At 33.2% G+C, this 24,753-nt stretch overlaps 2 protein-coding genes across 3 annotated transcripts; one reads left to right on the top strand and one right to left on the bottom strand.

The window, feature by feature from the left end:
- The first annotated feature begins 4,055 nt into the window (after positions 1-4,055).
- On the top strand, positions 4,056-7,202 carry LOC139502654 (putative nuclease HARBI1). Its single transcript, XM_071292181.1, has 3 exons — positions 4,056-4,797; positions 5,894-6,180; positions 6,642-7,202. The coding sequence occupies exons 1-3, from the start codon at positions 4,257-4,259 to the stop codon at positions 6,846-6,848; spliced, it is 1,035 nt and encodes a 344-aa protein (XP_071148282.1). The 5' UTR covers positions 4,056-4,256; the 3' UTR covers positions 6,849-7,202.
- Positions 7,203-7,807: 605 nt separating this feature from the next.
- LOC139502655 (uncharacterized) lies at positions 7,808-10,842 on the bottom strand. 2 transcript variants are annotated; one of them, XM_071292182.1, is made up of 2 exons: positions 8,756-10,842; positions 7,808-8,019 (listed from the first exon to the last, which is right to left on the bottom strand). In XM_071292182.1, exons 1-2 carry the CDS (start codon positions 8,996-8,998, stop codon positions 7,870-7,872), a joined length of 393 nt encoding a protein of 130 aa, XP_071148283.1. In that variant the 5' UTR covers positions 8,999-10,842; the 3' UTR covers positions 7,808-7,869. Both variants share the same exon structure in this region; 1 of them encodes a protein (XP_071148283.1).
- Positions 10,843-24,753: the final 13,911 nt, after the last annotated feature.

Below are 24,753 nucleotides of genomic sequence, written 5' to 3'. Positions count from 1 at the left end.
GTTTATGTATTTATATTAGCTATAAAGTGCAAGGACGTATGGTAATTATATACACATGAACCCTTTGTAAACATATTTTTCGTATTTGAAAATTAGAAACGGAAATATCTTAAACATAACCTAAAAAAGGCGATGTTGTATATTTGCCAACGAGACAATCAATTGAAATGAAGCCAAAGCAAAAAATAACACATGCGTATTTTTGTTTTAATTCGTATTCTGTTGATATATATGTCCTACTTTACTATTACCGTTGGAGCTGGTTTTTTTTATTATTATTTTCGTCCTAGTTATTCTGTTAAAATCGGAAACGTTTTTATTACCATAGCTTTATACTGTACAACCTCAGAATGTACAACATATCATTAAACAATTATTTATTTTACACAAAGGTGCGTCTAAACACCACCAAGGTCGCCAACGTACATGAAGCTGATCATGATACTGCATTCAGTCTGTGTAGAGATAGTGTTAAAACTATAAATAAAGTACCACCGTATAAAGGTTTTCATCCAAACAAGTAATCACGTTATCCTTATGTTTATTTTCTAACCCATGCATATGTATAGAGCAGCAGTGGCAGATTAACTGACCCCCCTTCCAATGCAGGTTCCACAAAAATGTTCTAACATAATTTGTTTGCCACTTCTTGTCTAGAGCGGAAATTCATCACAGCAGAGCTTGATTTGACTTCTTAATTGGCCGTTATTTGATACAAACGTCCAGATATATGTGTAGTTTATATATACGTGATTAATGACAACTTATCGGTGGGTGTGTAAATATTCACACCTGTGTGTAATGTCTCTGCAAAAGTTTTGATGTAAAATACATTTACATGCATGTTGATTTGAATAGTACGATTTTATATTGGTTTATAATACAATACAGATTAAAATCGATTTACAGGTGAAACTTCTGGTCTTTGTTTTAAAGAATTGGTACTTTGTGGATGTTTTTTTCTTATTTATTTCGAAAACGTCTATTTCATGTATTTGTGAATTTATTGAGCAACAAATTAAACTGGCTAATTTTTTTTTAATACCATACATGTACAATATTTGTTTTTTAAACGGAATGTCGTATTTCCTTCCCCTCTTATTCCCTCCGATCCAAGGAAAATTAATTCAATTTGACATTAATCAAATGCTATTTTTGTTCACAAGATCTACTTTGGAGCAGAATCTCGGACTTTCTCTAAAAGCATACAGTTTTAAAATTTGTGTATTTTCTTGTCTCAATTACCATGTATATGTATATCTATATAGTACATGTATGAGGATAAGAATAGGTCACCATTTATAAAGATAGAAAGAATATATAGATGATGAAATATAAAGAACATATTGATTGATTGTTTCGTTGTTTAACATCCAAAGGCACATATTTGATGCATTTAGGGCAGGCAAATATTCAGTATAAAGATAAATGGTAAAAAAAATAAAAGATTTAGATATAGAAATATAGAAATTATTATCTGAGCTCACCTCCGCTAAAAAAAATTCACTCGTACTTGCATGCATTCATCTAAAAAAATCTGGATCCGCCCCTGATATATATTGCGTAAATTAAAAATTTCTGTTTTAGTTAAAATGCTTGAGTTCAACGGCACGTGCTAGTAATCAACCGGGTCAACAGGTAACAAAATCAATGATCCATAACGCAAGAAGTAAATGACTATTTTACAATATACAATAAAAAGGTGCCGTAGGGCTAAAAGTAAAAGAATTGATTAATTTGTGTAAACGTAAACTATGTCTCGGTTATTGTATAGAAAGGTATATACTATGAAAATTAGAGCGAGGGGCTTTTTTAGATTGAGTTGTACTTTAATCAAGGTATAAAGCACCATTATTATTACTCTTTATTTAAATGAAAGAAACTTTTTTAATTGTCAAAACAAAATTTAGATCAAAAGATTGATTAGTAGGATGTTAAAAATCTGTTTGAAAACTAATTACAAACTATTTAGTTAAATTTGGAACACATCATTTATTTCAAAATAGCCAGTAGCAATTTTTGTTCTAATATCTTGATTACAATACAATGAAATCTTACCCTTGTGGTCATTCATGCGTAGTTACTTAGTACACGGAAAAAGTATGTACTATGAAAATTAGAAGGCAAATTCAAGTAATTTGATTGGACGAGAAGTTGTAAGTATGTGCTAATAGTATTGAAGCTGTTGATGTTTGACCGTCAGGTTTAATATATGCTATATAAATGTTTTATATTCAATAAAATAATGAATCTGAATCTATTATAGCTTAGTTTAGTTTAAAGATCTTTATACAATATCAAATATTTCTAAACCCGATACCAAAAGATAATGCTGAATATTTGAGCGCTGCATGGCAAACCATTGTTTAGTTAAGAGTCTAAACAGAAGTCAGAAAAATTAATATTTAAACCAGATATATTTCCAAACCAATCTAATTCATTTAATGCTTCATTCAAAGATTCTTCTTTACCATCTAAAATAAGAGATGTGTCATCAGCAAATTGTGAAAGTTTGTGCTCAACTTGCGTAATTGTAATACCATTTATCTTATCATTATTTCGTATTTTTAATGCTAATATCTCAGCACAGAGAATAAAAATATAAGGCGACAAGGGATCACCTTGTCTACAGCCTCGTTCTATGGAAAAAAATTCTGATAGATGTCCTCCCTGGTTTACAGCTGATTTGATATTGTTATAAAAAACTTTAACCCAATTAATTATTGATTCTCCAAAATTGAACAACTTCAAGACACTGGTTAAAAATTCCCAAGAAATCGAATCAAATGCCTTTTCGAAATCTATGAGCAGCAAACACTAGTAGCACAATTTCAGTCTGAAACGGTCATTTTGGTCTGATCGTATCTTAATTGACTGGATTTACCGCTAGAGGAAAACGTCAAGACTTGTCAGATCGTTAAGTCTCCATTCGGATCGATAGTCTCATTAGGTAAATTAGTCCGTTAAGGCATGTCAAGATATTTAAGACTGTATCTTCTAGCGAGCTGTTTAGATCCGTTAAGACCGTGTCAGACCGAAACAGATCAAAACTCAAAATCAATTTTCAAAAGTGTCAGACCATGTTTAGATCCGTTCAGTATGCCGGTATGATACCACGAGTTACGCCCCTTCTGCTTGATTAGTGCATTTTAGATTAATTATATATTTATTTGAAGTTAAAGTATTATATCATGTATATCTCTCGAATAAATAATAATAAAAAAAAAGTAATTAAAGATTAAATCCTCTGTTGATTCTTTATTTCTGTTGTTGTTTGTTGGGTAACTAATAAATTATTCTCTATATATGTTGCTTATTTTCTAATAAATATTAGTTTATGTATGTATATTAGCTATAAAGTGCAAGGACGTATGGTAATTATATACACATGAACCCTTTGTAAACATATTTTCGTATTTGAAAATTAGAAACGGAAATATCTTAAACATAACCTAAAAAAGGCGATGTTGTATATTTGTCAACGAGACAATCAATTGAAATGAAGCCAAAGCAAAAAATAACACATGCGTATTTTTGTTTTAATTCGTATTCTGTTGATATATATGTCCTACTTTACTATTACCGTTGGAGCTGGGTTTTTTTATTATTATTTTCGTCCTAGTTATTCTGTTAAAATCGGAAACGCTTCTATTACCATAGCTTTGTACTGTACAACCTCAGAATGTACAACATATCATTAAACAATTATTTATTTTACACAAAGGTGCGTCTAAACACCACCAAGGTCGCCAACGTACATGAAGCTGATCATGATACTGCATTCAGTCTGTGTAGAGATAGTGTTAAAACTATAAATAAAGTACCACCGTATAAAGATTTTCATCCAAACAAGTAATCACGTTATCCTTATGTTTATTTTCTAACCCATGCATATGTATATACCAGCAGTGGCAGATTAACTGACCCCCTTCTAATGCAGGTTCCAAAAAAATGTTCTAACACAATTTGTTTGCCACTTCTTGTCTAGAGCGGAAATTCATCACAGCAGAGCTTGATTTGACTTCTTAATTGGCCGTTATTTAATACAAACGTCCAGGGGCCAGTTGTTCAACTTGTCGTTAGCACTAACGCTCCGTTAAATTTTGCTAACGTATCGTTAAAATTTAACGTCTCGTTAATCCTGTTGTTCATCTCATAGTTAGTTTTAACGCTCCGTTATAATGTTCTTAACTTGGGTGAAATTTAACGATGGTAGGTAGCAGCGTTAAACCATTTAACCAAGGTATAATTAGAAAATGGCTGCTTTGTTAATGCCACCACTGAGACCCAGAAAGGACAGAGTTTTTAGAGGAACTATTTCACATTTAACAAATTTAAATGATGATGAACTTAGAAGGAGGTATAGATTTGGCAAGGACTCAATTGCTTACCTTTGTAATCTTCTACAAGACAGACTCAGGAGGCCAACTAATAAAGCAACAGCACTGACCGTTGAACAGCAAGTATGTATTGCACTGCGTTTCTATGCATCCGGCTCATTCTTGCAAGTTATTGGAGATACATTGGGGTATGACAAAGGAACAGTTTCTCGTGTTGTAAATGATGTGACAGATGCCTTGATTGACATTAAGGACGATTTTGTGAGTTGGCCTACAGATGTGGATTCGATCAACAGGATAAAATGTGGGTTTTACAGGCAAAGCAACTTTCCGAATGTTTTGGGGTGCATTGACTGCACACATGTGAGAATACAGGCACCATCAGATGATGAACCATCCTATGTAAACAGAAAGGGGTACCACAGCATAAATGTGCAAGCTGTCTGTGATTTTGAAGGTATTTTAATCTGTATTTTGTCATTCCCTGTTTCGTCGTTGTTCATCTTTTTAAATTGTTCTCTCCCTTTAAAATTACCTTGACATTATCAATAGAGACAACTGGGTCCTTCTGTTTCGACCCAAATTTCGGAGGCTCGATTACATTTAGTCTGGTCTTTATAACACTTGAAAAAGATTTAAGGTTTCCATTTTATTCATCTTGTCAACACAGAAAGGTAAAACATGAACTACTCTTCAATTTGTGGGACCTTTTAGCTGTGCAACATTGTATTTTTTATTTACAGTATATGACAAAGAACTTCAAATCACGGTACAAAGCGGCATAACTCTAGTTAAATTAATATGACTTGTCTATGATATCGTGTGATTTGCACTGATTTCTTTCACTCTTTGTGATTTCAAATTCTCTTTTTTTAATCATATAGTAATAGCTTTATCTTTGTTTATATCCGAATTTTCTTGTTTTAAAAAAATGTCAGTAATGAAGTTTGTTGAGGAATAACTGTGTGGTACTTTGTGTGACTTCTTTTTTAGCAGGTGCGTTATTAGGGACTTAATTATCATTATTTACCTGGGAGGGGGCTGGTAATTTTGAATTCAAACATATAAAATTTTTATGATCCCCCCCATAATATTTCACTATTTTTATTTGATCCCCCCCCCGAAAAAAAAACATTTAAAAAAATGTGACCCCCCCCCCCTTCTATTAAACATGTCAAAATATTAACATGCCAAATATTTGTTTTTTTAGACTAAAAAATACAGATTTTGAGGGAATGAGAGTTATAAATTAACTGAAAGGGATCTTAAAATAACTAAAACCGGTACCATGCTAAATGATGTTCAAACTACTTATTTCTTTGTGCAAAAAATATTGGGGACTTATCATTATTTACCTTTGTTTGAATTTACAATAAAATTTGAACCCCCCTATTCCACATACAGGAAAAAAATTACCCCCCCCTGTATTTTGACAAGCCCCCTCCCAGATAAATAATGATAAGTTCCTAATGTACTTGCATAATTAAACAATCTGCTATATTTTTTAAATTGTCTTTTTTCTTTTTTTTTAAACACTGAATTTATATTTACAGGCAGGTTTACCAATATATTTGCAAACTGGCCAGGCTCCACTCACGACTCCCACATATTCAACACATCAACTTTGTCTAATCACCTCCAGACAAATCACAGGGGATTGATAGATGGTGTTATTCTTGGGGACAGTGGATATGCTTGTCGCCCTTACCTGCTTACTCCATATGACAATCCAACAGAGAGACACCAGCAAAGGTTCAACGGATGCCATGCCAGTACTAGATCCGTTATAGAGAGGACTTTTGGTATTTTGAAAAGACGGTTTCATGTCCTTCATTCTGAGGTATATTTATATTAAATACAGATTTGACATTGCAGTTCATACATAAATAAAGAACAAAATCCATGAAATGGTTACACAAAAATAACTGAGAGATGTTTGTTAAACGTCAGTGAGACAGCAACCCGAATATATAAATTTGGAAAAAAGGCCCGCCTTGATCAACAAAAGGCTGTCCTTAAGGATCTTTGTCAAGTGTTGTAAATTTGTCTTCAATTTAGAATTTTGAACATGCTTTTGGTATCACCGCCATCAATTTTCTAGAACAGTTATCTAAGTGCAAAGAATGAACTATAATGTCAAAACATTGAATAAAGGTATTTTAAATGACTTTTGCATATTATCTATATGTCAAGACATATAAAAAAGGATAACTATTTCTGCATGCATGACACCTTTTCATTTACTACTAGTTGCTCTAATAACTTGAAACTGAAATGAGCATATACTTTTTCATATTTAAGGTCCGAATGAAACCAGAAAAAGTATGCAGAATTTTTGGTGCATGTGCAGTGTTGCATAACATCGCCTTGTCCAGAAATGAACCGTTGGTGAATGACGACGGTGCTGGTGTTCGACTTGATCAGCCCGTTCAAGTTCCAGCCTTTCTAGGAGTGCAAGATGGAAGAAACACGAGAGAACATGTTGCCAGATTATTTTTTAACCACTAAAATACATATTATTAACACTTTAATATGCTTTCTTACTTTTTCATAGACACATGATCCTAATTTATTGAAGACCAGTTTTATTACACCATGGTCTTAATGGTAACAATGTTTTATTTTGATGATGTTCAAAATAAGGAGACATGGGGTGTCTGTCAGTGAAACAACTATTCACCAAAGTGCAAAATAGTTTGATTTAAGCATTTTCTTGTTACCATATTTAATAACATTTAAACTTTATTCGATAAGTGTTTACGTTTTAAAGTAAAAGATTCAATTATTGCTCATGAAGTCAAACTCTTTACACAAGTGACACAGGCAGACTTAAGATGCTTTTCATGTCTCAGATCAATTACAGTTTCTATTTTTTTTGTCAGAACTATTTGGTTCCCATTTTACACATCACTTCAATTACAAACGTATTCGATATTCAGAAAAGAAATTGGCGAACATTTTCCCTACCAAGTTCAACATGATATAAAAACAGGTGCTTGATTCTGTTCTGTGTTGTTCAATAATTTCGGGAAGTTTTATTGATAACTGTTATATACATGTAGATCGTTGAGGTTAATAGTTAAGACCTCCTTTATATAAAAAAGAAGATGTGGTATGATTGCCAATGAGACAACTATCCACATAAAACCAAAATGACACAAACATTAACAACTATAGATCACCGTACGGCCTTCAACAATGAGCAAAGCCCATACCGCATAGTCAGCTATAAAAGGCCCCAATAAGACAATGGAAAACAATTCAAACGAGAAAACTAACGGCCTCATTTATGTAAAAAATGAACGAAAAACAAATATGTAACACATAAACAAATGACAACCACTGAATTACAGGCTCCTGACTTGGGACAGGCACATACATAAATAATGTGGCAGGGTTAAACATGTTAGCGGGATTCTAATTCATTCAAATATACAACATGTATAATAATGGGAAATATATAATCATTTTTTTTTCTCTTTTGAAAATAACATTTAATCAATATAACATGAGAAGATAACAATTAATATTAGTTGGTAGTACCAAGAGCCTCTAGACACTGTGACAGCGACATTGGCTGGTATTCCTTTGCCTTGATTCTCTTCAGCAGTTCTATTTGCAAGTCCAGCTTTTTCATCTCCTTCTTCTGTTTTTCAATTTCAACCCTAAAATACACAACCTGTTGAAAAAAACAGAAATGTTAATGATATGAATTAATCAACAATTGTACATGACTAATTTGTAAGAAGATTACAAGCTCCTGTACAGCTGAATGACTACAATGTATTTCAAGAAAACCGATTAACATAGAAAAATGATATAAATAGATGTGGGATATTGTAACCATGTGACAAAAAATTTCGAAACTTCATTTAGAGGAAAGGGCCAAATACTCCAAAAATATGTATAGAAAGGTCGTATTTTGCAATAAAGGTATCCATTGGTAATCTTCTTTTTGATTGTTTGCTTGGACGCCATTTTAGAGAACATTACTTTGTCTGTGTCAGTTAAAAAGACTTATTTAAAAGGATACTCAGCGTTCATGTATCAGCATCAAGCAACATCTGACTAATATGAAAGTGCTCACATGTCATAACTCATCTGCTGACCAAATCTGAATTTGTTCGGTTAATTGGGAGGAGCGGACAAACAGGGTGAATGTAAGTCTTCGATCCCAGTGTGACACTCTGTGGGAGTGCACTAAATTGTATATGTGTAGACAGTATATAAATTGGAAAATTGTCCTGAATATGAATGAAACATTTGTCCCTTGATGTTAATGAAAGTATAATTTAACAATCAATGTTTAATATTACTACCAGTACATATATTCAAAAAAGAGCTATACATGTATTGCCAACAAAGTACAAAGGACACATTATACTACCGGATATGGTTCACTGTTATATATTCACCTGAAGCTCATGAACATCTCCTGCTGTGGCTTTTCTCTTCTTTGTCACTGTAGCAGCTGTAGGGACGGCACGGGATTCATTGTTCACAGGTAGGTTTACCACAATTGGTACTGCCCGGTTACCAATAAACCCTGAGAGAACTGATGGCGACTGAGGTGAAGGAGGTGTTAGAGGTTGTAGTGAGGACTCAGATTGGCATTCCATAGCAGACTGAAATAAATCCTGGGACCCTGTACAGGCCATTTCAGAATCATCTTCAGACAATCTAGCCTCAGTTGCACCAGCTAAAACAAAGACAAAATAGCTCTTAAATTTAATGTTGTAAGCCAATTAATACGCAAAAGTTTCAGTTTCAAAAAATCGATAGGGGGATAAACCTTTTAAAAATCAGATCATAGATCATCATACGTTTTTGAGTAGACCCCCCTTTTTTGTTGGTGTCGCAAATATTATTCTTACATATTTTCATTTTTTTAAACTACTTTTTCTATTTATTATATACATTTGATATTTTATCAATTGGTTTGAACAATAGTTATATGAGGGGACATCACATATGAAGTGAAATGTAGTTGAGATATTGTCACGCCATGCCAGAGGGCGACAGGTTGTATATTAGTATTATTATTTTTTTTAACTTTTGATAACCCTCATAATACATAGAGGTAAACATTCAGGTTTATTCCCTTTAAAACATCTTGTAAGAACGTGTTAATCAGGATAAACTTCGTATTGTAGTTGGTTTTTTTAAAGTTGTAAAATTCTAGCAAAGACAGGATATAGGGACGAACATTTCTATGGTACGATATTCATTCGGGCCGAGATAACATATTTTAATTGAGCGCCATTAACAAATTGAGGAGAGCACCTGTTCAGAATTCTCGCATATCAGCATGGGACAGTGATGTAGATTCACAAGAAATGATAGGGTTAAAACCTTTTCTTTATTCGCATATTGACAGGGAAAACGCAAATAAAATTGAATAACGTTTCATAAAGGTATAATTATATTTCATAACATGCGGAATTTGTAATGTTTACATTGTCACTGATTGTGAGGGCAAGGTCATTATTTAGTACATTTAAGTGCATAAACATCGAAGGCGATGCAGACGATTTGATCATTTAAGAAATAAATATTGGTTAAATACCTTTCAAAAATATGAATAACTATGAACATATCCTTGTATAGAAAGTATTTGGGTGACAATTTAGCACATGAACAAGGAAAAACTTTATTTCAACAGTTTTCAACGATAATTTGGGTCCATAGTGATATCGGCGGACATCAATTTTTGCCTCTACATCGATGTTGTTCCTTCAACTAGGGCATATTAAAAGCACAACTGTTTAGAAATTTCCAGAGAAAGATCTACAGAAACTTTAAATTGATAAGACAAAATATTACATACCAATGATGCAGCTTTCTACACCTCCTATGCCCTTGAAGGAAGCAGAGTCCTTGCACAGATCTATGGTTCTGTTCACTGCCACACTCACTGGCTTAGCCTGTGGTCCACCACCTGTTTTCCCCTGGTCTCTCTTGTTGACAGAAAAGATCTTCTTTGCCTCTTTCTTGGTGTTGCCCCATTTATCTTTACACTCCTTGGCTGACCTATGGGCAACACCAAGAGAAGACACCATCATTAAAATTCTTCCCCAGACTGCTGTTTTTCTTTTATTTGTCAAAGAACTTCCAAATTTGTCATTAATGACTGCATAATTCTTTTCTACCTCATCTTGGAGAAGATTTATCTCTGCCTCCGAAAAATTTGGCTTTCTTTCCCTTGTTTTCTTAACATTAGACTGATTGCATGCACTAGCAGAAGGCAAGTCGGCCATATTTGTTTATGGGGGAAGTTCAGAAAATCTGAATTATGGGTAACTAAAATAGCCTCTAAACCATAGTTAAAATTTAACGACCGGTTAAGATTTGTTAACGGTCACGTTAGCTAACGCTACCGTTAAATCAACTTGAACAACAGCTTTTTAACCTTCCGTTAAGTAACGCCACGTTAAACTTTTTAACGACACGTTAAGGCTAACGCTACCGTTAAGTTAACGACAAGTTGAACAACCGGCCCCTGGAGTATTAAAACTTTGAACTTGTTGCCTTTTGTTGGCTGTTGTTCGTGTGATTCTTTGTCCATTGTGTTCTCCAATTTATTTATATTGTAGTCATGTGGTGTTGTGTTGTCATTTTGATGTTATATTTCACATGGCCATAAAAGCTAGGTTTGACATGCCATAAAACCAGGTTCATTAGGTTCAACCAACCATTTTTTCCTTTAAAAATGTCCTGTACCAAGTTAGGAATATGGCCATTGTTATATTATAGTTCGTTTCTGTGTGTGTTACATATTAACGTTGCGTCGTTTGTTTTCTCTTATTTTTTAGTGTAAATTCACATTGCGATAAGACGTGTCACGGTACTTGTCTATTCCAAATCCATGTATTTGGTTTTGATGTTATATTTGTTATTTTCGTGGGATTTTGTCTGATGCTCGGTCCGTTTATGTGTGCGTTGCATTTTAGTGTTATGTCGTTGATCTCCTCTTATATGTAATGCGTTTCCCTCGGTTTTAGTTTGTTACCCCGATTTTGTTTTTTGTTCATGGATTTATGAGTTTTGAACAGCGGTTTACTACTGTTGCCTTTATGTATCAGACATGTTGGTTTTGTACAAAATACCTGTATTTTTCCCATCGTAAATTTCCCATCCTCAAAAGTGGAAATAACTCTATTATACCTGCTTTTTTTCAGATAAAATGCATCAAAACAACATTTAGTTATGCAGCAAATTGTTAAAGAAATATACATTATGTAAGAAAAAAATATGTTGTTTTCCCCACTATAGATACATTATGTAGAAATCATTCATATGACCCCAAAAAATGTAATAGTCGAAAAAAAATCTGGTATTGGAAGTTAATGGAGAATCATTCCATAATAAGATTTTTTACATTTTATGGATTATTGGTTGGAATATATTTAATCAACATATGGAATGACAAAATAATGTTTTTTTTTAGTTATTAACATTAAAAAAAATATTGATACATTTATTTATTGATAATAGAAGACAGTCTTCTTTCTGACTTACTTACGTACGGACTTAATATAAACTAAAAAATTAACCCAGACAAAATGGACAGATTTGTGTTATGATATTGTAATTATTGTATTTATTTATGTTGGCCTGATTTGTATTGTGTGGCCTGATAGTTGTTTACAGAATAATTTTAGAATTGTGCAGTTTAGAAATCTCTGGAACAATTACAGAATTCTTGGAACTTTCCAGAATGATCCTAATAAAAGATGCATTATATAAACTTCTACATTTTACTAGAAACTTCTGTTGTAACTTTCTAGGATGTTCCATTATAGACTGTTCTAGAATCTTCCATGACAAATATATATATATACAGACACTAAAGTTAAACTCACTCTTGGACTTACAATTGGACTTAGACATCGATAGACATTAATATTCATAGCATTTGGATTGACACTTTTATTCTACAAACAACATCATACTGGATTGTGACCGTAGTAGTGAACGTAATATTCAGATTGGATTCCGAAAGATATCCGGATACAGATAACGATAAAAGATTGGACTCATATTTTGACAGTTAAGTTAACAGTAATATTTGTGTAATACTTCTTGTAAACTTTTGTATAATAAATATTGTTAAATTTTACTATTGATTTGTGTCTTTTGTTGGCTACAATTTAAAGGCGATTTCTGGCCGTAACAGAATTTGGGGGCTCGTCCGGGATCACGAAAATATCTTATTCAAAATTTATTCAGTATTTTTATTATAACTAGCCAACAAAATTCTACAAAATGGCATTTGATGCCGGTAAATTTTTGAAAATGCCAGACCTGGAGGGGTTTGATAGTTTAAAGAAAGAGGAATTAGTGTTGCTCGCTAAACATCTGGAATTAGATTTTAAAGTATCTATGAGAAAACAAATTATAAAAAAATTTGGTTATAGACAAATTAGTTGACAAAGAAATTTTAGGTGAAGAGGCTCTTGAACTTAAGGTAGACAATATTGACGCCTTTAAATTAAAACAGCTTGAATTAGAACATGAACTCAAATTAAAAGAACATGAATTTGAATTAAAACAAGCAGAACTGGAAATGAAGGAAAGGTTGGAAATAGAGAAAAAAAGAAAAAGAAGATGAATTTAAATTAAAAGAACTGGAAATGAAGGAGAAGGAGATTATAAAAGAACTTGAAATGAGAGAAAGGCTAGAGATGGAAAAACTGAAAATTGAAATGGTCAAAGAAGAAAGCAACACTAAAGTCCAGTCGAAATCAGAATATTTTGATGCAGCAAAATATATAAGTTTGGTTCCCAGATTTTGTGAAAAAACAGTCGATAAATATTTTCCACAGTTTGAGAAAATTGCTCATAATTTGAATTGGCCAAAGCCATATTGGACTACAATGCTACAAAGTGTTTTTGAGGGTAAGGCCACTGAAATATACTCCGCACTTCCATCAGAAAAAAGTTCCGATTATGACACGGTGAAACAGGAAGTTTTGAAAGCTTATGAGCTAGTACCAGAAGCATATAGACAGAAATTTAGATCTTATAAAAAGTTTGATTCACAAACCTATGTGGAATTTGCTCGGGAAAAAGAAGATCTATTTGATAAATGGCTTACTTCAAAGAAAACAGATAACAATTTTGATAACCTAAGACAATTGATGTTATTAGAAGAGTTCAAACAATGTGTTCATTTAGACTTAAAAACACATTTAGACGACAAAACTGTTGGGACAATACATTATGCAGCTGTAATTTCAGATAATTATACCCTTTCACATAAAATAAGTTTCAAGGGTCAAAATGTTAATACTTCAAGTGGAAATTACAAAAATCAAAGCACTGAGCGTACTGATAGTAAGTCTGTTGCACAGAATAAGAGTCAGTCCAGTTATAATATGTCTAGTTCAAAATTTGATACTTTTGAGAAGAAGTCACTGATTTGTGCTTATTGTAAGAAAAATGGTCACCTGATGGCTGATTGTTTTAGACTCTAGAAGAAGAATGAACGAGATAATAAGCCGAAGTCCAGTGCTTGTACGACACCTTATATTACCAGTACGTTGGAATGTCCTGTGAGTCAGGCTTTTAAGTCCAGTTTTTGTGATTACATGGAGGAATATAAACCCTTTATGTCTGATGGGTTTATTTCTATTGTTGATGATACCACTCTTCAGCCTATTAAGATTTTACGGGACACTGGAGCTTCTCAGTCTTTGTTGTTAGAAGGTGTGTTGCCTTTGTCCGAGAAGACTTCTGTTGGTGCCTCCGTTTTGTTACAAGGTGTAGAGTTAGGTTGTATAGATGTTCCTCTCGATCGTATATATCTGAAGTCAGATTTGATAACTGGACCAGTTATAGTTGGTGTTCGTCCTAATCTCCCTGTTGAGGGTGTTACGTTATTGCTAGGAAATGATCTAGCTAGGAACAAAGTGGTTGCTGAACCAATTGTTTCCAGTGAACCGGTGGTGGATGTTAAATTACCTGAAGATGATGCTGAATTGTATCCAGCTTGTGTTGTAACTAGGGCGATGGCTAGAAAACAACAAGATGAGGATTTGCAAGAAAACCAGTTTGATTATATGGACCTTTCTGACACTTTCCTAGCTGACATTGAAGGTCCTGGTAGCTCCGAAAAGGCCATAATAAGACCATCTAATGTTAACAAGAATGTAATTATGCCATGGCCAGACGTAAACAGCCATTCATTAAACAGAAAGAACCTTTTGGAAGAACAAAATAAAGACCCGGAGTTTCTTCAGCTCTGCAAGAGGGCTCAACCACAGGAGGAAGCAGACAAAGTGGCTGAATGCTATTTCCATCAGGACGGCATTTTAATGAGGAAGTGGAGGCCTCCTGATGCTACCCCAGAGGAGGAATGGAGAGTGGTATACCAAGTGGTGGTGCCTAAAGTTTATAGGCAAGACATTATTGGTCTTGCCCATGACACACCCTTGGCTGGACACTTAGGCATAAGGAAGACTTGTCTCAAGATATTGCAGCATTTCTACTGGCCCAGACTTCGAAATGATGTCGCAGAATACTGCAAATCATGCCATATATGCCAGGTTGTTGGTAAGCCTAACCAGAAAATACCACCAGCACCACTTCTGCCTATTCCAGCCTTTGACGAACCTTTCAGCAGTGTTCTAATTGACTGCGTTGGACCTTTGCCAAAAACCAAAACTGGAAATGCGTATTTATTGACAATCATGTGTACATCTACTCGCTTTCCTGAGGCTATTCCGCTTAGAAATATCAAGACACCTACTATTGTCAAAGCTCTTATCAAATTTTTCACGTTAGTAGGACTTCCTAAGTCTATACAGTCCGACCAGGGATCAAATTTCATGTCAGGTTTATTTCTTTTTCACGTTAGTAGGACTTCCTAAGTCTATACAGTCCGACCAGGGATCAAATTTCATGTCAGGTTTATTTCAGCAAGTCGTGTACCAGTTAGGGATTGCTCAGTATAGATCAAGTGCGTACCATCCAGAATCTCAAGGTGCCTTAGAACGTTTTCATCAAACATTGAAGAACATGATTAGAACTTCTTGTCTTCAATTTGCCAGAGACTGGGATGATGGAGTTCACTTTCTACTTTTTGCAGTCCGAGAGGCTGTTCAAGAATCGCTTGGATTTAGTCCCTTTGAGTTGGTATTTGGCCATACTGTAAGGGGGCCGTTAAAATTGATTAAGGAAAAGTGGCTTACTGAACATACTGACTTGAATCTTTTAGACTATGTATCTAGATTTAAAGAAAAATTGTACACTGCTTGTTAAATTGCTCAGAAAAACTTTAAAAATGTACAGAACAAGATGAAAATATGGTATGATAAAGATGCCAGGGACAGAGTTTTTGAGCCTGGTGATAGGGTACTTGTATTTTTGCCAGTCCCTGGACATCCTTTACAGGCTAAATATTGTGGTCCTTATACAATAGAGAGTAAAATCAATGATTTGAATTATATTGTAAAAACTCCAGGTCGGCGTAAACAAAACAGAGTGTATCATATTAATATGTTAAAACCATATTTTGAGGGTACTAATGAATGTGAGAGTAAACCAGTTGCCACTTTAGGCATGGTTACATTTGAGAACAATCATGACAAACCAGATGTAATTGAACCACCTTTTAGTTCTAAAACTTTGGAAGAGACAGTTAGATTGAAAAATTCAGAAATTTTGTCAAATTTAGACTCAAAACTTGCACATCTGTCTTTTGATCGTAGAGAAGAAATAAAAACTTTGGTATTTTCTTTTAAAAATCTTTTTCCAGATGTGCCAAAAAAAAACACTGCTGTTTGTCATGATGTTGATGTAGGAGATGTTTCTCCCATTAAACAACATCCTAACCGGCTCAATCCACTCAAACTTGAAGCTATCAGAAAAGAAATTAAATATATGCTTGACAATGATATTATTGAGCCGAGTAACAGTGAATGGAGCTCTCCTTGTCTCCTTGTGCCAAAACCAGATAAAACCTTTCGTTTCGTGACTGATTTCAGAAAAGTAAATTAAGTCTCAAAATCTGATTCCTATCCGATTCCAAGGATAGACGATTGTATTGACAACATTGGTCAAGCAAAATTTGTGAGCAAATTTGATTTGTTGAAAGGTCATTGGCAAGTTCCATTGACACAGAGAGCTCTTGAAATATCAGCTTTTGTTACACCAGATGGCTTATTTCAATATACTGTAATGCCATTTGGCATGACAAGTGCACCAGCTACATTTCAAAGAATGATCAATAATGTTATAAAAGATTTAAACTGTTGTTATGCTTATATTGATGATGTAATTGTATGTAGTGATAGCTGGGAACAGTATTTAACACATTTATATGATACTTTTGATAGATTGTCACAATCAAATTTGACTATTAATCTTGGTAAAAGTGAATTTTGTCAGGCCACTGTTGATTATTTAGGGCATACAGTTGGCCAAGGTCAAGTGAAACCTATTATGGCTAAAGTGGAAGCCATTTCCAAATTTCCTCCTCCTACAAATAGAAAACAACTTATGAAATATTTAGGCATGATTGGATTTTACAGAAAATTTTGTTCAAATTTTGCTACTGTGGTTCAACCATTGACTCATCTTTTACGAAAAGATTCTAAATTTATCTGGAGTGAAAATTGTCAAAACGCTTTTGAAAATAGCAAATCACTTTTAATTAGTAGTCCAGTTCTGATTACTCCAGACTTTGAAAAACAATTTAAACTTGCCGTTGATGCAAGCGATGTAGGAATTGGAGCTGTTTTATATCAAGAGACAGATGATAATGTTGAGAAACCTATATCATATTTTTCTAAGAAATTAGATAAATATCAGAAAAATTATTCAACTATTGAAAAAGAGTGTTTTGCAATGTTGTCAGCACTTCAACATTTTGATGTATATTTGAATCCCACTGTATATCCTATTCTTGTTTGTACTGATCATAATCCTCTTACCTTCATACATAAAATGAGAAACAAGAATCAGAGGTTGACTAGGTGGAGTTTATTGTTACAGGAATATGATGTAATTGTAAAACATATTAAGGGTAAAAATAATGTAATAGGAGATGCTTTATCTAGAGCTTATTAAAACACTTTGTATATACTATGTATTTTTGTTTATTTTATTCATGATAAGTTTTTGTTACACTAAAACTTCTTTTAAGGGGGGAGGTGTTATGATATTGTAATTATTGTATTTATTTATGTTGGCCTGATTTGTATTGTGTGGCCTGATAGTTGTTTACAGAATAATTTTAGAATTGTACAGTTTAGAAATCTCTGGAACAATTACAGAATTCTTGGAACTTTCCAGAATGATCCTAATAAAAGATGTATTATATAAACTTCTACATTTTACTAGAAACTTCTGTTGTAACTTTCTAGGATGTTCCATTATAGACTGTTCTAAAATCTTTCATGACAAATATATATATATACAGACACTAAAGTTAAACTTACTCTTGGACTTACACTTGGACTTAGACATCGATAGACATTAATATTCATAGCATTTGGATTGACACTTTTATTCTACAAACAACATCATACTGGATTGTGACCGTAGTAGTGAACGTAATATTCAGATTGGATTCCGAAAGATATCCGGATACAGATAAAGATAAAAGATTGGACTCATATTTTGACAGTTAAGTTAACACTAATATGTGTGTAATACTTCTTGTAAACTTTTGTATAATAAATATTGTTAAATTTTACTATTGATTTGTGTCTTTTGTTGGCTACAATTTAAAGGCGATTTCTGGCCGTAACATTTGCAATAAATCTATATTCGACATTCATGGTTTTGAAGTTAAACAAAATCAAACCGTAATGAGGACACTACTAGGCCAATTCTAATGCAACCCTAGAGATTTTATAATTACATTAGAGCCTTCTTTGCATGTGCAGCTGTGACCTTGGCCTTTAACATAAGGACGAGAACCACCAGCTCTATTAGTCCACATCTGCACTGAAGCAAACAAAAACCTGTTTCTTGCCCTTTTTATGCAGTACAGGCATACTCAATTGTATAATAAAATTTTAACTGTAATGTGTACAGCCATTTCAGAGCCTTAGGTGTAAAGGCCAAATAGACAGACAGTAAGCCTTGTTAAGAATTGTTTAGGCATGAGATTCATTCTATCACAATTGTTATGTATATTTCTAGTATCACTTGGCAAAAAAGTCAAATAACACAAAATCTGTATTATATTTACCTTTTAAAGATTTCAATTTATGAAGGAAACATTTAGAAAGATGCTCAAAATTGATGTTATTAAGGGCAGTAAATATTATAAGGAATTCGTCTACTTTTTTTTAGACTTTTGAGATCTATGTCAGATAATAAGTTTCAGTAACACCGTGTAGAACGCCACATGCGGGGTTTCGGCTATGTTTGACACGGGATGGCAATTTCGAAGCGAAAAAAAAATATGAAAGTAGGTTCAAGTATCAACATTTCTTTTTTTAGAATTCTTAGTATCATATAATGTACTGCATGGAAGGAAAGGAAGCACACTCTATTTCCTGCAAGTAAAATCAGTCGTGTACAGTGCACTGTTTTCTCAAACACCTCTTCCTAGTTTTGCAGCTTTTGAAGCTTCATATGCAAATTTCTGGATAAAAAACTACTTTAGTCGACTTCCTTCCGCATCATTCTATAGAATTGGATTCCTATCATGGAATATAACCAAATACCAAGTTTTTACTTAAAATTAATTAGTTTTAAAACTCGTTTTTCATCAAAATATAAAGTGTCGCTCGGGGTGTCAGATTTTGCATCTCAAGGGGTAGAGGCTTAAAGAAAACCGAACAGATTTGCATATGAATCATGTGAATCGGTCTTTATCTGATTCTTTTTAATTCAATTACATCTACTATATGATGGTAGATACAGGAAGATGTGGTGTGAGTGCCAATGAGACAACTCTCCATTCAAATAACAATTTAAAAAAGTAAAACCATTATAGGTCAATGTACGGCCTTCAACACGGAGCCTTGGCTCAAACCGAACAATAAGCTATAAAAAGTAAAAACACAAAAATACTGAACTCCGAGGAAAATTCAAAAAGGAAAAGCAAAAATCAAAAGGCAAAATCAAAAGTCCAAACACATCAAACGAATGGATAACAACTGTCATATTCCTGACTTGGTACAGGCATTTTCTAATGTAGAAAATGGTGGATTGAACCTGGTTTTATAGCTAGCTAAACCTCTCACTTGTATGACAGTCGCATCAAATTCCATTACATTGTCAACGATGCATGAACAAAACAAACATACTCAAAGAGTAAAAATGTCAAAAATAGGGGTACAACAGTCAATATTGTGTTATTATCTTAATATCACTACATAAACAACAAATGTAACAAAGTAGCACAAAAAGGCATACATCAAATTTAACATTCTCATTTTGCTTTTCTTATACGGCTGAATTTATCTATGTAAAGTCTTCCCATAAATGAAAGAAGGTTTTCATTACTGGTGTAAAATTGCGCGTTTGAAATTCGAACAGGTAGACATAAAAATAATTTTGTCGTATGACGGCATACATAAATGCAGACTCACGTAAAGTAGATATAACAAAAAACAGACTTACAGTAAAAATAATAAATAAAATAATGGTGTGGTTCAAAGTATGAAGGGCCCCGAATTTACTAGTGTAAAACCATTCAAACGGGAAAACCAACGGTCTAATCTATATAAAAAAACGAGAATCAAATAAAATTGCCAATCAGACAAAATTTAGAGACGATTTAAAAAAATTTATTGGCCAGTATATGAACTCGGTCAATACAAAAAAAAACCCACAATATTGGCTGATTTATTCTGAATTTGCCGAGTTTACATCTTTTTTATTGCGTAGGCAGTTTTCACCATTTTAAGTCCAATATTCTTCTTTAACTGCAAACAATGTGCAGTTATACAAAAACACCAAATAGTGTCTTCTTATTCATTTTGTGTAATTTTAAATGGTATTTAACTACGTCGGACGAATTTCAACGTTATTATTATCAGTTTCCCAATAACTTTATTTTAATCTTTGAGGTTGACATTTTATGGACGTTTTACAAGAGGTCACCCATTTAAATACCCATATAGCATCCATGTTTTGTATTGATAGAACGATATGTTTAACTATATGAATATTTTAATAACATATATCTCTGACCTTATGATGTGCTGCTAATAAAAACATTACACACATAGTAAAACAATTGCCGTTTATTGACAAAACGTACGTGACAATACATTCTAAGTTCGCAAAAGCAAACTAAAACTAAGAAATAAAACCAGTGGCTTTTTTTTTGTAATTGTTGATGAAAGCACTGATAGTCCTACAGCAGCGGTATCGATTCGGTGCTCTAAAAATGAAGCGATACTTAATAAATTTAAAACGTCCAAAGCGACTTTATGGATGAACTTTCATCAGGCAAGCTCATAGCCGTTATTGGAAACCAGGGATGTATAGGAATCATAACTTCATGACCATAATCGACGTCAAAATAAAGGCAAATTAAATATAAGGTAAACTTTGCTTGAGGGAGTAAACAATAGGTTCGTCAGTATTTCTAAATTGATCAACGGACAATTTAAAAAACAAAGTTCGTTATTTCACTGTATGTTTGTACGTACTAACTACTGAGCTGCCAATGCTTTATCGGTATTACCCGATTTGCGTATTTCTTTCCCTTATTGTAATGTTAGTTGATTAAGTTGACTAAGGTTACGTCCAACTTCTATTTATGATTTTGGTCAAAGATTAATTAGCCATACTTATCATAACTTTTAAAAAATGGTGGAAAATAGAAATTAATGTCATAACAAACCAGTCGATGACACAATCATTGAACACTAAACTTATAGTTGTTATTTAAAAGTTAAGACTATAATTCGCTTCTTAACAACAACATACGAAAATAAGATTATTCTAGCAGGTACTGACATACAAATTTGTATACTTAATCAGTAAACCATGAAATTTGTTTTATTTATTTCGAACGGGTAAATAATATGTTATTGATCATGAGATTGTTCTCAAACTTTACGGACAACCCGCGTATTTGTGTTCCAATTCTAATTATCATGGTTCATGTCAAACATTGTTATCCTGATTCAATTAGTCATATACGTTTATTTTATTAAAGATTTGTTTTATAGTGATTTAATTAACATTTGTTGAAAAATTTATCAGATTAATCATGGATAGATTTAATTTGTTCAAATTGAATAGTTGACAAATGTTCCGACACGCTAACCAATAACTTATCTCCTTTGTACGTTTTTGACATGTAATAACACAATGCATATTCCTTTAATATTGTTGTATCAACTTATTTTGAAACATCTTTACAGATGTAGTTGACGTACATGGACATGACTATGTCTTAAATGAATAAACGAATAAGGTGACTGATCCTATGTGACAAACAAAGCAGAAGACATGTATTTCATTACTCTTGGTATGATTTCTGACTGAGGTAAGTACTTTCGTTTAATTAGAAGTAAACAGTAAATTAAAATCAAATCATCAAATTGATTAAATGTATTACGAAGTAAACAAAAAGTAAACTGTAAAACAGATTTGTTAACCAAGCCTAACACAATTTAACTGTCTGCCTACAAAACTGAACACACTCGTCTCCAGCCTGAAATATTTTGCCGAATTGAACGTGTCGGCATGTTTATGATAGGTAAATCATTTTAGGATATTCCGAAACGACAGTTAACATTAAGTTCGTGTTTATCATGACTTTCAATCTAAAAATTAGAAACATTCAGAAATCTTTTTTATTCGGAAAATACGGGAAAAAAATATTGACCGAGTTTTTCTGTTTTTGTCCGAGTTTTTGTATCGCATAAGCAGTTTTCATCACAAATGCGTCCAATAACGGAATAGGTTAATAATAATGGAAAATAAAAGGTTGTGCATTTTATTTTATTTTTTTTTCAAGTCTAGACTATTGAAAAATTATATTCAATAAAAACAAAATCCCAAATATTCGATGCTGAAACCTTTAATATATATTTAGTTATTTTGTGTAATGTTCACTATATTTAACTACGTCCGCAGAATTTAAACGTTATTGAATACTGATAAATATCAGTTTCTCAATAATCATATTTAAATCTTTTTGGTTGACCTTGCATGTACCTTTAACAAGAGGTTTACCTGTTAAATATTCATGCAATCATGGCAATATACACCTTTTGTTTTATAGCACGAAATGGTTAACGTTATGAATGTTTTAATCATATATATACCTGACTTTTGAAATGAAATGCCAATACATAATAAATTTATGGACTGATTGGTGTTTAACGCCACTTTCAACACAATACTACTATTTCAAGGCGTTCAGTTTCAATTGGTGCAGAAAACTAGATAAAACCAGAAAAAACAAAACAGCCTTCGGTAGGAAAACATATGGACAACTCCGAAATTTTACCAAATCAATTCCAAAAATCCAATGTTCATGAGATCCAACAGAAACGTAGACTGTTAAACGGTAGTTGTTATACGTCACTTTTTCTTGTTTAATATAGCAGATGGTACCACGAGTACGGAAAGTTCATAAGCAACGGTATCGACAGAGTACTGTAAAAAAATATAACAAATCTTACAAAGTCCATGCGTCCGAAGGGTTTGATCAATCTCTTTGCTTATGATTTATCAATGTATAAACGGACATTTTAGAAAGGTTAGTCATGAAGATAAAAACAATCAAACCCAAGGAGTAAACAAAGACTCATCAATCCAAAAGACATTTATATCAACAGTTATAAATAATAAATAAGAAAAAAACACGAACTCCACTAAAAACCGGGAGTGAAATCAGGTGCTCCGAAAGGGTAAGCATTTCCTGCTCCGTTTTCGTCACCCGTAGGTAGGCAGTGCCGAATGATTAACTACTGAGCTAATGCTACCATCGTAAACCATATGTCTAGCAGCAGCAGTAACTACCAATTTGTTAAATTTGTTACAAGATTGAATTGAACCTTGAATATATTAATTGCATTGCATGAATGATAAGCCTTTGAAAAGGTGTTATACAAATGACTATTAATAGGTTGTTTCACTTCAACATATCAATCAAAAATAAAATAAAAAAATTCTGAATTCAGAGGAAAACCAAATCGGAAAGTCAATATTCACATGGCACAAAGAGGGTGTTAAACTCAAAACGTGCAGATGAGCGAGACATTAACGTCCTTATAAACCCAAAACTAAGAGGAAAACAGTTAATGTTGTGTCGTTGTTCTCCTCTTATATTTAATGCATTACCCTCAGTTTTAGTTTGTTGTGTCGTTGTTCTCCTCTTATATTTAATGCGTTTCTCTCAGTTTTAGTTTGTTAACCCGATTTATTTTTTGTCATGGGTTTATGGGTTTTGAACAGTGGTATACTACTGTTGCCTTTATGTATTGCAGATTTAATAAGAACATAAGTCAAACACCATGATGTGTTTAAAATTTTATAATATTTCTTTTTATTCTTAATTAAACAATACTAGAACACACCCGCGATATCGCGGGCATTTACAGCTCGGTTGAAAGTAAGTAGACTGATGATAGGAAACTTTGTAAAATATTTTATGTCTGGAAAATTTCAGAAAAGGTATCAAATTTCATAGGTACATGGAGACAGGACATTTATTTGAAGCCCTCTCACTTTTTTTCCAAAGTCCGTTATTCTTTTTCTGTGAAATTCTATTATTTTTGCGTTTCTGTATACTATGAACATACGGATATATGTACTATAACCCTTACAACAAATAATTAATTAAGTAGGACACAATATCGTAAAAACGGTTATACAATACACTGCCAAATTTCATTGCTTCTCCTTGAACGCTTCCAAAAAAGATTCACTGTTACTAACAATTTTCAGCAAATTACAGGGCAAGAGTCGATCACTGACAAGAAAAGCAGCATCTAAAAATGAGAAATACCTTCTATTCTTCGTTAAGGTTACCTTTGGTACCTCTGATAACTATTAACACAACTTGGTCGATGCCACTGCTGGTGGACGTTTCGTCCCCGAGGGTATAACCAGCCCAGTAGTCGGCACTTCGGTGTTGACATGAATATCAATTATGGTCAATTTTATAGATTTCCTGTTACCAAACTTTGAATTTATTTCGAAAAACTAAGGATATTCTTATCCCAGGAATGGATTTCCTTAGCCGTATTTGTCACAACTTTTTGGAATTTTGGTCCTCAATGCTCTTCAACTTTGTTCTTGTTTGGCTTTATAACTATTTTGATCTGAGCGTCACTGATGAGTCTTTTGTAGACGAAACGCGCGTCTGGCGTATTAAATTATAATCCTGGTACCTTTGATAACTATTAACTGGGGTCTAAATATGAAAATATAAAAAATTCATAATTATAGGTAAACAATTTCGTTCCAGGACTTCGGAAAACAT

The sequence above is a fragment of the Mytilus edulis genome, chromosome 14 (genome assembly GCF_963676685.1).
Source record: "Mytilus edulis chromosome 14, xbMytEdul2.2, whole genome shotgun sequence".
NCBI lineage: Eukaryota > Metazoa > Mollusca > Bivalvia > Mytilida > Mytilidae > Mytilus > Mytilus edulis.
Note: the sequence above shows the minus strand (reverse complement) of the source record. Positions and strands in the feature narration are given on the sequence as shown.

Excerpts from the sequence above, each read along its gene's own strand:
- LOC139502655 (XM_071292182.1), bottom strand. The coding sequence starts at position 8,998 with ATGGCCTGTACAGGGTCCCAGGATTTATTTCAGTCTGCTATGGAATGC. Across the intron at positions 8,020-8,755 it reads GAGATGTTCATGAGCTTCAG|GTTGTGTATTTTAGGGTTGA; the intron begins GTGAATATATAA and ends TTTTTTCAACAG.
- LOC139502654 (XM_071292181.1), top strand. The coding sequence starts at position 4,257 with ATGGCTGCTTTGTTAATGCCACCACTGAGACCCAGAAAGGACAGAGTT. Across the intron at positions 4,798-5,893 it reads AGCTGTCTGTGATTTTGAAG|GCAGGTTTACCAATATATTT; the intron begins GTATTTTAATCT and ends TTATATTTACAG. Across the intron at positions 6,181-6,641 it reads TTCATGTCCTTCATTCTGAG|GTCCGAATGAAACCAGAAAA; the intron begins GTATATTTATAT and ends TTCATATTTAAG.